The sequence below is a fragment of the Rhagoletis zephyria genome, unplaced genomic scaffold (genome assembly GCF_001687245.7).
Source record: "Rhagoletis zephyria isolate East Lansing unplaced genomic scaffold, Rhagoletis_zephyria_1.1 Rzeph_scaffold_00092, whole genome shotgun sequence".
Classification (NCBI taxonomy): Eukaryota; Metazoa; Arthropoda; class Insecta; order Diptera; family Tephritidae; genus Rhagoletis; species Rhagoletis zephyria.
In genome coordinates this window covers 100,484-115,100 of record NW_016157176.1, presented here as the reverse complement: position 1 = coordinate 115,100, position 14,617 = coordinate 100,484, and the positions used below count along the sequence as shown (strand labels likewise).

General features: G+C 41.2%; 1 protein-coding gene across 8 annotated transcripts in view; it reads left to right on the top strand.

Annotated features, from left to right (window-relative positions):
- Positions 1-14,617, top strand: part of ctrip (E3 ubiquitin-protein ligase ctrip) — a 65,266-nt gene that overhangs the window by 46,182 nt on the left and 4,467 nt on the right. For 5 of the 8 annotated variants that reach the window (XM_017631106.1, XM_017631114.1, XM_017631099.1 and 2 more), the window contains 7 exons: positions 47-3,124; positions 3,191-4,095; positions 4,226-5,395; positions 5,468-6,244; positions 6,762-6,950; positions 7,018-7,219; positions 7,323-9,885. In XM_017631106.1, the coding sequence (XP_017486595.1) occupies positions 47-3,124; positions 3,191-4,095; positions 4,226-5,395; positions 5,468-6,244; positions 6,762-6,950; positions 7,018-7,219; positions 7,323-7,780 (6,779 nt within the window). In that variant the 3' untranslated portion in view covers positions 7,781-9,885. Of the gene's footprint in view, positions 1-46; positions 3,125-3,190; positions 4,096-4,225; positions 5,396-5,467; positions 6,245-6,761; positions 6,951-7,017; positions 7,220-7,322; positions 9,886-14,617 lie in introns of those variants that run through there. The other 3 variants (XM_017631121.1, XM_017631131.1, XM_017631124.1) reach the window with 3 other exon arrangements.

Below are 14,617 nucleotides of genomic sequence, written 5' to 3'. Positions count from 1 at the left end.
CAATCAATTTCATCATTTTATTTATTTTTTCTTCGTTGTATTGCAGCTAACCTCAGCGTCTCTACCGCCTTGGGCGCCGCCAACACAAATCTAGCAAATAACGCAAGTGCGGGAGCTGGTGCGGGTGCCGGTGTGGGCACCGCTTCTGCTGCCGCGACGGCCACAAATACTGGGGGAACAGGCGCGACCACTGCCGCCACTTCGCACGCCGACTCGGAGAGCGATGACAGCGAAGTGGGGCGTCTACAGGCGTTATTGGAGGCGCGTGGCCTACCGCCGCATCTCTTTGGAGCGTTGGGACCACGCATGACCCACATCTTACATCGCACCATTGGCAATAGCAGTTCGTCGAAGGCGCAACAGTTGTTGCAAGGCTTGCAATCGCACGATGAGAGTCAACAGCTGCAGGCCGCTATCGAGATGTGTCAAATGCTAGTGATGGGCAATGAGGACACGCTAGCCGGCTTTCCAATCAAGCAGGTGGTACCGGCGCTGATTACGCTGCTGCGTATGGAAAACAATTTCGATATTATGAACAATGCGTGTCGTGCTCTCGCCTACATGTTGGAGGCACTCCCGCGTTCCTCAGGTACAGTTGTCGAAGCAGTGCCGGTATTCCTTGAAAAATTGCAAGCCATTCAATGCATGGATGTTGCGGAGCAGAGTTTGACAGCACTCGAGATATTATCGCGTCGTCATAACAAAGCGATACTGCAAGCCAATGGCGTCTCGGCATGTCTGACCTTCCTAGATTTCTTCTCGATCAATGCACAGCGTGCAGCGCTAGCTATTACGGCGAACTGTTGTCTAAATCTGCACCCGGAGGAATTTCACTTTGTCGCGGAGAGTTTACCGCTTTTGGCTCGTTTGTTGTCGCAGCAAGACAAGAAGTGCGTTGAGAGCGTTTGCTCGGCGTTTTGTCGTTTGGTAGAGAGCTTCCAGCATGATCCTAAGCGGTTACAAGAGATCGCTAGCAAGGAGTTGCTTAAAAATTGCCAGCAATTGTTGGTTGTTACACCAACTATACTGAACACCGGCACGTTCACATCCGTCGTACGCATGTTGAGCCTGATGTGTGGCAACTGCCCTGATCTGGCCATTTCGCTTCTGAAGAACGACATTGCATCGACACTGCTTTACTTGCTTACTGGCAATGCAGAGCCCAACACATCGACCACGTCGCATGTCGAGCTCATAACACGCTCCCCATCTGAGCTGTACGAGATAACTTGTTTGATTGGCGAACTAATGCCGCGGCTGCCTACAGATGGTATTTTTACAGTGGACACACTGTTGGATCGTCCCACACTCAACACTCAGGACCAAGTGCAATGGCAGTGGCGTGATGATCGTGGCACTTGGCATAACTATTCGACCATTGATTCGCGTATGATTGAGGCGGCACATTTGAATTCGGATGACGAGTTCAGTTTGAGTACATTGGGTCGTACATACACCGTCGACTTTCATTCAATGCAGCAGATTAACGAAGACACTGGCACAACGCGTCCAGTGCAGCGCAAAATTAATCCAAATTATGTGCCACCGCCACCACCACCGACTGCAGCGGCTTCATCAGCTGGGCAGGATTTGTCAGCTTCTGCGGTGGCCACAGCAATTACAGCGTTAACCAGCACAGTAGCGAACACAGCGGCAAGCACATCAGCACAGTCCAGCACACCCAGCACGGCTCCAAATACGCCTGGCACCAGCAGCGCTCAACAGCGTCGACGCGCATCGGTGGATGCACGCATCGCTTGTCTCAAGGAGGAACGCGGTTTAGCTGCGGAGTTCATCAAGAACCTCTTCAACGTACTTTACGAAGTGTATAGCTCCTCTGCTGGCCCTAATGTACGCTACAAATGTTTGCGCGCGCTGTTGCGTATGGTTTACTATGCCACACCCGAACTTCTGCGAGATGTGCTAAAGAATCAGTTGGTCTCCAGTCACATAGCTGGCATGATGGGCAGCAACGATTTGCGCATAGTGGTTGGCGCACTGCAGATGGCCGAGATTTTGATGCAAAAGCTGCCAGACGTGTTCGGCACACACTTCCGACGCGAGGGTGTAATTTATCAGATCACGCAGCTCACCGATCCCAACAATCCTATTTGTGCCAATCCCTCACCCAAGCCGTTACCAGGCACTAGTGGGGGTTCCCAGAGTGCACCTCCATCTGCGTCCGGTCTGCAGGTGAACCCGTTTTTCATGGACAGCACGGCGTCAACATGCGGCTCAACAACAGCGGGCAACTCTACTCCCAATTCGTCGAAACCAGGTGCGAGCCAAGGCCATCACCACCAATACACAGTGAAAAGCTTTTCACATGCAATGAGCACCTTAACTGCCAACGCATCGACTCCTGGCAATGGTCAAAAAGTCACCTTGGCAATGCCACCAAGCAGCAGTGGTCCTCTGCTAATGTCACAACTGCCTGCTGGTAGTGTGCAGCCACGTCAGCAATCCACTGGGTCGCTTGCGCTTACGATTAACTCCAGCACAGGTATCACACCACCTGTTGCTGTGATTGGCGGCGCTGGCCCGGCGACCGAGTTGCATTATCATTACAGCAGCTCTGCTCCGCCGGCTGCTGGACCACCCACGCACACACATCTTGCACAGGCACCGAACTTCTTTGTTTACTCCACTAGCGCTGCTGCTCCGCCATTACCGCCCGGTGATCCCCGGCAATACGTGCACGGCCACTTCCACCATCCGCCACCGCACTTTCAGCCTCATGCTCCACCACCACCAGCCACACATCATGTCGAAATAATGCCGTCATCATCTGGTGCGGCCGTTAGCAGCAATCCACCAACAGTAATGGCACATCCGCCACCTCAGCAGCATCTGCCACAAGTGGTGTTCGCGCCGACACCAAGCGGGTGCGATCCACACTATCAGAGCAATAGCGGCAATAGTGGTGTAGCGGCCACAAGCACAGGCTCATCCACAGCTTCATCTTCGTCCGCTTCTGCGTTGCAACACAAGATGTCCGATATGTTGAAGCGCAAGGTCCCACCGAAACGGAAATCACAATCTAGCAGTCGCTCAAAGTCGCGCCAGGAAGAAGGAGGCGGCTCCTCCACATCTTCAATGCACGATTTGCTGAGTCGTGCTACAAGTAAGTAAACTTGAGTACGCAAATACGGATTTTGAAATTGCTTAATAGTATCTTGTTTCACAATAGGTCTTGGCAGCGGCACCGGTCGCAGCACACCCAGCGCCAGCAGTAGCAAATCACGCTTCAGCGGCGGCGGCGGGGCTACCAGCAGTGCCGGCACTAGCAGCAGTGGAAGTAGTTCGACGAAAACTTCATTCCTCGCCTCGCTGAACCCCGCACGTTGGGGACGCCAAGGATCTCACCATAGTTCATTTACCAAAGATGCGGCCAGTTCAAACCACACCGGCAGCGGCAGCAACAACAGTGGCAGCGCTGTTAGTGCAGCACATTCTGCCAGCCACAGCGCGGGCAGTGCCGCGAATAGCATTAGCAAGAGCATATCCAATGCGAACCTCATTGCAGCAGGCAATCGTGAGAAGGCACGCCAATGGGTGCGAGAACAAGCCATTGCGTTTGTAAAACGTTATGCCGAACAAGAGAACGCGAAAGCAGAGGGTTGTGCCGGCGGTAACAGCGGCTCAGCTAGCGCCACAAGCGGCGGCACCAACGTGCTGCAACGGTTATCCACCATTATCTTCAAGCTAAATGGTAGCTTCCAAGATTGCTTAGATGCGCTGCTTGAATTGAAAACTATTTTACTAGAAAGTGATATTTCACCATTTGAAGTGAATCACTCAGGTCTTATCAAGGCAATGCTGAATTTCATGACTTGCGAAGATGGCATCGTGGAACGAGATGCGCGCTTGCGGGCATTTATGCACGTATTCGCTGGCTTGCCGTTGGAGCCATTAAAGAAGGTGGGACAAATGCCGAACATTGATGCTGTAGCATTCAATGCATTCGTTGCGAAACTAAATGGTTGCGTCACTCAGCTGGAACAGTTCCCAGTGAAGGTGCACGACTTTCCCTCCGGCCCTGGCGGACGCTCCAATACAAGTGCGCTTAAATTCTTCAATACGCATCAACTGAAGGTGAGTTTCAATTGCTATGCTTCCCAAAAATGTTTATCGATGTGCGATAAAGGACAATTGTCGTCTCTCCTAAAGGATCTTACATTCATATTGTAAATAAGTGTAACATTTTTCTTTTTAATTTTCACAGTGTAACTTACAACGCCATCCTGACTGCACGAATCTCCGGCAATGGAAAGGTGGCACCGTCAAAATCGACCCTCTCGCCATGGTGCAGGCGATCGAGCGCTACCTGGTTGTGCGTGGCTATGGCGGTATACGCGGCGATTCAGATGATGATTCAGAGGAGGATATGGATGACAACGTGGCCGCTGTTGTGATGTCACAAAGTGGATTCAAGCACAAATTACAATTCATGATCGGTGATCACGTCTTGCCCTATAACATGACTGTCTATCAAGCAGTTAAGCAGTTTTCACCTCTGGTGAATGATCAGTCGGAAACTGATACAGACACCGAGACACCGCTGGGTAATGCTAGCGTTTGGGTGCAACAGCATACAATTTATTACCGCCCCATGGAGGAAGAGGCGAGCAGCAGTAGTGTTAGTGCGACAACTAGTTCTACTGCAAGTCTAAATGTTGGCAAACACTGTGGTGGTGCATCCTCATCGGCTGCAGCTGGCACTTCTGGCTCGGGACTGCATACACCCACATGTGGCACATCATCTTCTGGTACGTCCACGTCCTCAAAAAAGGGTAACAAATCATCGTCCAAGTTGTTGCGCAAGAAGACCGAATTGTGGCATGAGGGCATAGCGCCCAGTACGGTGTCTGCACTTAAAGCTTTCCTTACCAACACACTGCCGCCCGATGTGGTGACAGTGCAGGATGCCTCGTTAGATGCGCTATGTATGCTACGTATAATAAATGCGCTCAATCGGCATTGGGAGCAGTTGTATGGCTGCGTGCATCGCCAGCACATTGTGCCTCAGTCAGAATTTGTGCATCCAAAGATCACAGCCAAGGCCAATCGACAGCTACAAGATCCACTTGTAATCATGACCGGCAATTTACCGCAGTGGCTACCACAAATTGGTATGGCATGTGCGTTCCTCTTCCCCTTTGAAACGCGCCATTTGCTCTTCTATGCAACAAGCTTTGACCGTGACCGCGCCTTGCAACGACTGTTGGATACGACTCCTGATCTGAATGCAGCCGAATCGTCGGAGCGTGTGGCACCACGCTTGGATAGGCGGAAACGTGCCATTTCACGCGAGGATATACTAAAGCAAGCTGAGCACATTATTCAAGACGTTGGCCATTCGAAAGCATTGCTCGAAATACAATACGAGAACGAGGTAAGTGATAAAAAAAAAAACAATTAAGCCTTAATAACCCGTTCTCAAACATTTCTCAATTTTACTTAATAGGTTGGTACTGGACTTGGCCCAACATTGGAGTTTTATGCCTTGGTCTCAGCTGAGTTACAGCGTTGTGACCTGGGCCTCTGGAATGGTAGTGATAGTTATAAGCAGAACTCCTCCACTATAGCGGATGTAGTGAAATCGAGCACCAGCGTACAGATCGATGAAGTGAGTGACGTGACGACAGCGCAACAAGAAGACATCGTTACTGTTACAGCGGTAACGAACACAACAGTTGTGCAAGCAACTAACACAACAACAACAACTGCAAGTACAACCACCGTAACGCGTTCAAGTAGCAGAACTCATCGCACTGGCGATGGCCACCATGGCGGTGCCAGTAATAGCAGTGGTAGTGGCATGGGCATGTCTACACGTAGTCATCAACATCATCAGCAACAACAACAACAACATCAACAGGCGATGGATCAGGTTGGTGGCACATCGTCGTCAAATGAGAATGCCTTGAATATGATAATTGAGCAACAAATTGGCGGTGACGAATTGCAACTACATAATATAACGCAACAGCAGTTACAACAACAACACCATAATCTTTCGCCATCCGATGGCGGCGATAGCACACCGCCTGAAATCGGCGAGAGTAACTCCTCTGCGGTCACTATAACGACAAACACATCTGTGACATATGTAAATTCACCACATGGACTCTTTCCTATGCCGCTGGGCAAATCATCAAAGTTGCCGCATGTTTCAAAATCTAAGGCGAAATTCAAATTCCTCGGAAAATTTATGGCTAAAGCTGTGATGGACAGTCGAATGGTAAGTGAATTGTTTGGCTGAAGTTCGCTAATTTATCTTGTACATATGTCTTAATTTTTTTGCAACAAACACTTACATAAAAAGTTGTATGACGTCGCCATCAATGATCTTTTTTCACAAATTTGATTTTTTAGAATTAACAAAAATTAAAATTAATTAACATAGGAACTGCTTTCATGGTGGTTCCAAAGTTGACCTCATTTTCGATGGACCATATTCAAAGCCCAATCAAATTTCAGTGTCTTGCGTTGATAGCCACAGCGTATTTTCTAATGGCTGCCAGAAAATATTCTGATGATGTGCACATGTCCAGTTTCACTAGTGTAAAGTATTACTCTAATACTCGTATCAAATAATTTTGTCCGAGGCCGCTTCGCATACCTACAAAAGATACTTTATTTCATTATTTTTAATTTTTTTTTAATTTTTTTTCCATTCCCTTTTTGGTAAATTATTCAAATTTTTTGTACTGCTCTCGATTTAGACTAGATATATTAATATTTTGTTATCTTTTCAGCTGGATCTACCTTTCTCAATACCATTTTATCGTTGGCTACTAAATGAAGAGCACTCAGTCGGTCTGGCCGATTTGGCGCGTGTTGCGCCCGAAGTACAAATCACATTGGTACGTTTGCAGGATGTGGTACATGAACGTGAGCTAATATTAGCTGATTCCAATCTAGATGCAATGGAAAAGACTGAAAAGGTAAGCAAAGAGTTGCTTTATTTCACGAGCAACTGCAAACTTATAAACTTCCTGCTTTCACATATAGATCGAATCACTGGACTTGGATGGCTGTCCCATAGCTGACTTGGGATTAGACTTTGTTTTACCCGGCTACGCTAACATTGAGCTGTGTCGAGGTGGACGTGATACGCCAGTAACAATACACAATTTACATCAATATATCTCATTGGTGACATATTGGTTCCTCATCGAAGGCGTCCAGAAACAATTTGAGGCATTGCGTGAAGGTACGTGCGCTGCCCCAAAGCAATTTAGATTTAATATAAAGGTGTTGTGTTTTTTTTTTCATTCTTAACTCATAAATCTTTTCTTTCATACTCCTTCTGCCAGGTTTTGACTCAGTGTTTCCGACGCAACGTCTGCGTATGTTCTATCCCGAAGAGTTGGAGAATGTGTTTTGCGGTTCTGGGGCTAGCAACTATCAGCGTTGGGAGATTAAAATGCTGCAAGATTGTTGCCGTACCGATCACGGTTTTACACAAGATTCCCAAGCTATACAACATTTATACGATATACTATCATCGTATACTCGCGATGAGCAACGATTATTCCTGCAATTCGTTACCGGCTCGCCACGTTTGCCAACCGGCGGCTTCAAATCGCTAACACCACAGCTAACCATAGTGCGTAAAACGCTTGATGGTAATCAAAATCCAAATGATTATTTACCATCGGTGATGACATGTGTGAACTATTTAAAATTACCCGATTATTCGAGTCGAGAAGTGATGCGACAGAAACTGAAAGTTGCGGCAAATGAGGGTAGCATGTCGTTCCATTTATCGTAAATACGCAATGTTGCGAAACGAAGAAGTTGGCAAGTAAAATGATGTAAGTTAGCAATCAAATTGAATAGTCGGGTGATATCGTTAAACCTGAGTTTAACATGAATAAAACTAGAAGTAACTGGAAAACTATGCACCAAGCAAAGGAAACATTTTGAAAAGCCAAAAACCAGTTATATGTACAGAAACAAATAAACACACACACTCCCTTACATACATTGATACACACCCACACAAACATTTGAAATATATTCTTAATTACTGAATTCAATATGAAATATGAAATTAATTTAATGGAAAAAGAATAAATAAAATATAAAATGGGAATAAAACATGTCAGACAAGAAAATTTGAACTATAAAATTAGAGTCGAAGCAGAGTGTTTTTAACGCACAAGCGCAAACGTTACACAAGCATACATACTCCATTCATACTCAAGACGTGAATACGCAATAACGCAAATTATAAAAATTTATTGCGTTCATACACGTTGAAGAGGATGCGTTTGAATGCGAGCGCAGGATTTTGAATAGAAAATTTATATAATCAAGCTACGAAGAAACTCGAGCGCTGGCTAACTAGAAAACTAGGCAGTGACTGCTTATAAACGTTGTATGTACTGTAAATTCGTTGCAAATACACATACAAAAAATGTATATTAACATTGTGATGATAATATTTTTTATGCAGTATAGGAAGTAAAATTAAGGGAAGTAAACGCGTAAAGAATGGCAACAAAATTTCGAAGCTAAATAATTAGGCAAGCCAAGGTTTAAAAAATAATGGCGATGGAAAGAGTAGCAAACGTAAACGATAGATAATCAATCTTATAGATACTTGGACTTATTAAATTCATAATTCTTGTGGAGTAATGATAAAGCGGAGCTAGATACAAATATGTTTTTTTTTTTTATAATGGCGAAGTGCTTTAAATTTGTTTGTGTGAAGTAGTTGTGCTTATTATTATTTTCGTTTAGCTTATTATTGATTTATACGATTCAAAACTAAATTTAGTGTTATGTAACCGTTTTGTTAATACATATGTACGTACACACATACATTTGTTCTTGAGCAAATCTTCATGTATTTTTTCTATTCTGTCACGTATTTATACCAACGACAAGTGTACATGTATTATAGCTTATAATTAGCAGTCTTATGTATTGATATACTACAGGTACTTACACCTACATAAATTTGCAAGAGGAAAACACAAAAAGAGTTTTACAAATTAGCTAAAAACACGTTTAGTTTTTGTAATACCCGCCAGTAATACTTGAAATATTCATAACATATACATAATATATATAATCTTAACTAGCTGAATGAAGAGAGAAAATACAGCATAGTTTTAGGCAAAGTTGCGTATTCTAAATGCAGATACTAGTGAAGAGACAAATGTGCGCAGTGGACAAACAGCAATTTTAGTTTACTTTCCCGTGCTACTACATGCGAGAAACATAAAGTCATACATACTTCTAAGCAACTATTAGCAACGAGGGTGTGGTGGCTCTTCAATAGGGCATATGTGTGCATATACATGTACATATGCATAGGAACATACAGATATTTCATATAAATACCTAACATAGCCGTTTAGCAAAAAGTGAAAGCATACTTATGCATTCTTATACACATATTCATACATACAATATGAACATGCAATCAATTTAAGTGAGATTTAGGCTAAGTGAATAACAGGATTAATTCGTGCGCACGCTCGACCACATATTTCAAGTGTATTAATTGTAAAACAGTTAAATCCATAAATATTAGTGCCGATTCGTTAGTTAAGCACAAAACCCATTGGCTGATTTCACAAGACACTACGATACATCAGCCGTGTCGCTGGCGTTTCTCTTATTTTCCACTGCTGGCGTTTTGTATTTTAGTAGTCCGTGTTCTAAAATTTTTTAATTTTTAATGATCTTTGTTGTTCTTTAACTTGCCTTATCCTTATCGTTTTTTGAGTTAATGCAATCACTTGTAATTGTCCTTGAATACGTTTTTTTTTTCGCTGGTCACCCATTGCTATTATCAATTTACCCGTACATATATATCTAGCTACGAAATATAAAAATATACCAATCGTAGCAAAAAAAAAACAACTTACAAGTACATAATAATTAACATGAATATTTCCATACATACACAATTCTTCTAATTGTCAGTTTAATGTTTAATAAGTGAAAGAAACAACGCTAATTGAAAAATGGAAATATGCGTAAACTATACATACACACATTCAATATATACGCATATACATATATAAATATAAATATTAATTAATATTACCTAAAACACATATACATATATATGGAATATTTCAAAAATATTAACTCGTAATTTAGTCGTAAACTATTGCATAACATTAAAAAACCCCTAGTTTAAACAATCAAAAAGTGAAATGTATTAAACGGAAAATAAAAATACATAAAATGAACTCAATAACAAATATAATCAATATTGAATTCAATAATAAAAAAATGTTCGTTTTATTTCTTCTTCCATGTTGGATTCAGTGGCATTCAGCTCCATCCATTTAAAAAGCTCTGTACTTCGGTACGATGAGCTTCAAATGCTAAGCGACAGGGAAAACGGCCGCAAATTGTATCAGGAAGTTAGGCAACTTACGGTAGGCTTCAATACCGGGGCAAATGTTCAGAGCGTTCTTAAATTACTTCACCTTTTGAAAGAAAATAACGCTAAAACTAGCGGAAAAGATATTCAACCTCATTCGAATGTAAATCGTTTTTCGATAGTCGAGTTGTATCGAAAAGTACGTGGCATTGCCTAAAAATTCGATCAATTAAAAAAAAACCTCAAATTTCTTTTTAGAAATACTTGATAACGAGAAAGCAATAACAACTAGAAAATTTGACTTAGAGTGGATAATCATTGCGAGTGTCGTGTCGAGTGCAAGTCGTTTTTCGAGAGTCGAGCCGTATGAAAAATTACATGCCATTGCCTAATTTTTCGACCCGACTAGTGTATTAAAAAAGAAAAACTTGGTAGCACTGGATAGTTTTGGACGATTTTCGTCGACTACTTATTTCATTATGATAGTCGACAATGCCAATCAGTCGTAAATTAGACTAATAATGAGTCGAATATGAATATGAACTTCTAAGTTAAATAAAGTTAAGTTCTATAATGTTGAAGGTAATAAAATTTTGAAGAACCAGCAACTAAGACTTGAGTGTAAATAAGCTGAAAAAACAGTTGAAAAAATAAATAAATTATCTCAATCAAAATTTCTGCGGCAACCACAAAAATGCAGTTGCCAATATAGCAACTCAGTTGCCAGTTGCCATCTTTAACACCATAAATTGTACGACTTGGCCAAATTGGCATTGTCTACTATCGTACATAAATTAGTAAACGACGAAAATTGACCAGTGTTGCCAGTTTTTCCGGTTTACAATAGTCGAGTCGAAACTTTTCGATACGACACGCCCCTAATTTTTAAGAAAAAAGTTGGTAAGAAAGAGCTTTTAAGTAAATGTATATGTATGTAACTCCTTGTTTGTAGGCGTTTCTAAATATCAGTTTTGGCCATTTTAGCTTTTGTACATAGTTAGTGAAATATCTCATCTTTTGCATTTTAGAAAATTACCGTCATATGAGAGGTCGGCGTGACAGTTTTCAATAATCTATCTTGATTAGTTTTCGAATTACATAAAGACATAAATGCAGCCAGATGGGCCAAATCTTATACTGTGCAGCAGAAAGAAGCTGATAAGGTGGATGCATTAACTCTTATGCAGAATATGGTCGGACGAGCGCACACTCGCCGATTGAAATTTGAGTGTGCTCTGCCCAATCCATAAGAAAGGTGACCCCGGCCATATGTGCCAACTACCGCGGAATCAACCTTCAAAACATAGATTACTGAAGCCCACAGTCAAAGAACTGGGCTCGAATCGTAACAGTCGTCAACGAGCAACTCGTCGCGTAAAAATGCATATTTCGGATTATAACAGTCGTGAATAAACAACAGGCGACTTACACGGTGCGTCTGACTCGTGAGTCGGTTTGGATGTGTTTGTGAAAATAAATATGTGTTAGTTACACCAACATGGCTCCCGGCATGACTCCGAATGATTCAACTGTGGGTAGTCGAAGGCGAGTCAACACGTACACAAATGACTCGCGATTCAGACGCACCGTCTATGCCACCTATGCTTTGTAATTCTCACTCCTCACTTTTAAATTTTAGTGAAATTTCAAGACAGTGTCACACGATTGGGCATTTGCCCAAAATATGATACTAATAGTATCGTGTGAATGCAAATTTTTTGTTTTCCTAGTCAAGAAAAATATTGGTCAAAATTATACCAATCGTGTGACTACAAAAAAAATTGTCGTCCCAATTTTTTTATTTTGTAGCAATATCCCAATATAAAAAATTTACAATTCTGTGCCCAGTAGATAATTTCAGGAGTTAAAAGCCCTTCCAAAAGGCCTTCCTGAGAGTCAAGAGGCCTTGCACTCTACATTCCTTCTTTTTTGTATGGAGTGGCACAAATTAAAGGGCTTCTTCTTTCGCTACCCATGGAAGGCCTTCCAGAAGGGCTTTTGTAGGATGTAATCCGGAAGCGTTTTGGAGAAGTTCTTTTAAAGTTGTTTTTTAATTTATGAAAGTCGTAAATGCCCCGTAACCGCGTCAACCTCGTAAATAAACCGATTTTCAATACAAAATTAAGGCCCTTATTATGAGCTGCATTCGATTTTCGATCTTCGCTGGCTATCGAAGATCGAAAGTGAAATTCGTATTATGAGCTATGCAAGCGTGTCGAAATTTTCGTTGAGTATCGAATTTTCTGTCGAACAGAATTTTGCTTTCGATGGTGTAGCGAAGTGTTAGAAAATTGTGAAAAATGTATGATTTTGTATATGTTTTCTTACATTTTGGCGGCTAGACACTAATTTTAAACAATTTTTATATTATATATATAAGTTAAAAGATCATTGGGATCTTATTGTGCTAATGTTATATTTTATAATAAATGAAATGAAAATGAAAATAAAAAAAAATAGGGGTATACTTTTTTTCAGCATAGAACAACCCAGTGGCTGGCGGCATTAAAAATGCGACCTTATTTTTTTACATACATTTTTGGACCACTTTAATGTACATTAGACTGCATCACCAAAATAAGTTCGGAAAAATATTAAGATTTCCGTGAGCTGTTTGAAAATACATACCTCCAAAAATAGAGTTTTTATGAATAAAAATAGTTTCTGAAAAAACTTTTTGAAAAAAATCCCCTCAGACGACTAAACGGTTTAAGCATATATGTAATACTTCTATATTGATAGTAACGTATCTTCACAATGTGTTTTTATTCCGCAATCAAAGGTAGACAGCCTATCAAAAAAATGTTGGCTTGTATTAGTATAAATGTATATTTGTGAACTATTACAAACAAACAACTGTCAAGTCACTCCAGGAGCGGTTTAAATAAATTTAAAAAAAAGAAATAACCAACAATTTTTCCCTGAAAGTGATTGGTGCAAACTTTGTGGTAACCGGCGGATTTGAATAAGCAGCAAGAGATAACCACACTTAAAATATATACTGTAAGGATGCGTGCCGTCCATTCCAGCGCCTTACCCGGCATGTAGCGTCTGTCCGTTTTCCCTGATACAGCTCATTCTTAAGTAAATAGTACAACATACCGACGCATGCAATACGATTTCATTCTCTTTACCTGTTTGCTTCTACAAACAGTACATTTACGCACAATTTTTATTTTTCATGCTTTTAAACTTTGCTTTTAATTTTGTAAAATATTTACGGTTACTGCACCGCTCCTGATTTTTTATTGTTTTCAAACGTCATTTTGGGTACATTGGCTGGTTGGTTTTCTCGTTCTATCATTATGTATCTGTACTCTAATGTTGGCGGATGTACTTTCAACGTACTGCCAATAGAGAAGTATTGCATATATGGGTTTAAGCTTAAAAAATTTGCTTAAAAATATTTTTAAAAACTTTAAAAAAAAAATTTAACGAAAAAAAAAAAAGGATTTTTTTTTTTTTTTTTTTTTTTTATTTATATAAAGATTGTTGTAAGAAAAACTTGAATAACTGGACCAAACTACTCTGATTTAGACTTATGTGTTCTCAGTAGAAAGGCAATTTCCGATTCTTTTTATTTCTGTGCGCAAAAAAGTTCATTCACGTCCCAATTTTGTTTTCCAAAGACCCACACATCTTAATCCAACTTGGATTGAAGCTCGTTCATCCTACCTTTCTCTTTCATCCTTTGAATGAGTTTATTAGCAAATAAATAAAAAGGGTGAGAAAATACCTTTCCAATGATACCTCATAAGTCAGAATCGGAATAATTTAGGTTCAGTTATTCAAGTTTTTCTTGTATCAATCTTTGAAAAAAGTTGAAAAACAACATCAAAAATCTCATTATTACCAGCCTCATCATGTATCTCGAACGAACGATTCATCTGCAGGCGAATTCGTCTCCGCTTAAAATTTTGTAAGTCGAACGATCGCCTTCGTGTAGACTTTACGTCGATTACGTTGTATTCGTCTGGAACAGCGTTGCTAAATGAAATGTTAAGGTATTTTTATATATTTCCTTTAGAATTTTATTATTTTTAATTTATTTGGTACACTTTATAGAAAATGGGCATCACCGTCAAATGTTATTTACTATTTTTATTATTGGTCTTTTTATTTTTATTATTAGTGAGCTCTGGAGTGGCGAGTAGTGCGTCAACGAACGTTGGGATGATACCGAATAGGGGTAGCCTCTTGAATTGCGTATCTATCGTTGCTGGTCGCACAACGAATAGTGCTGGCATGTCAGTCGCTGAT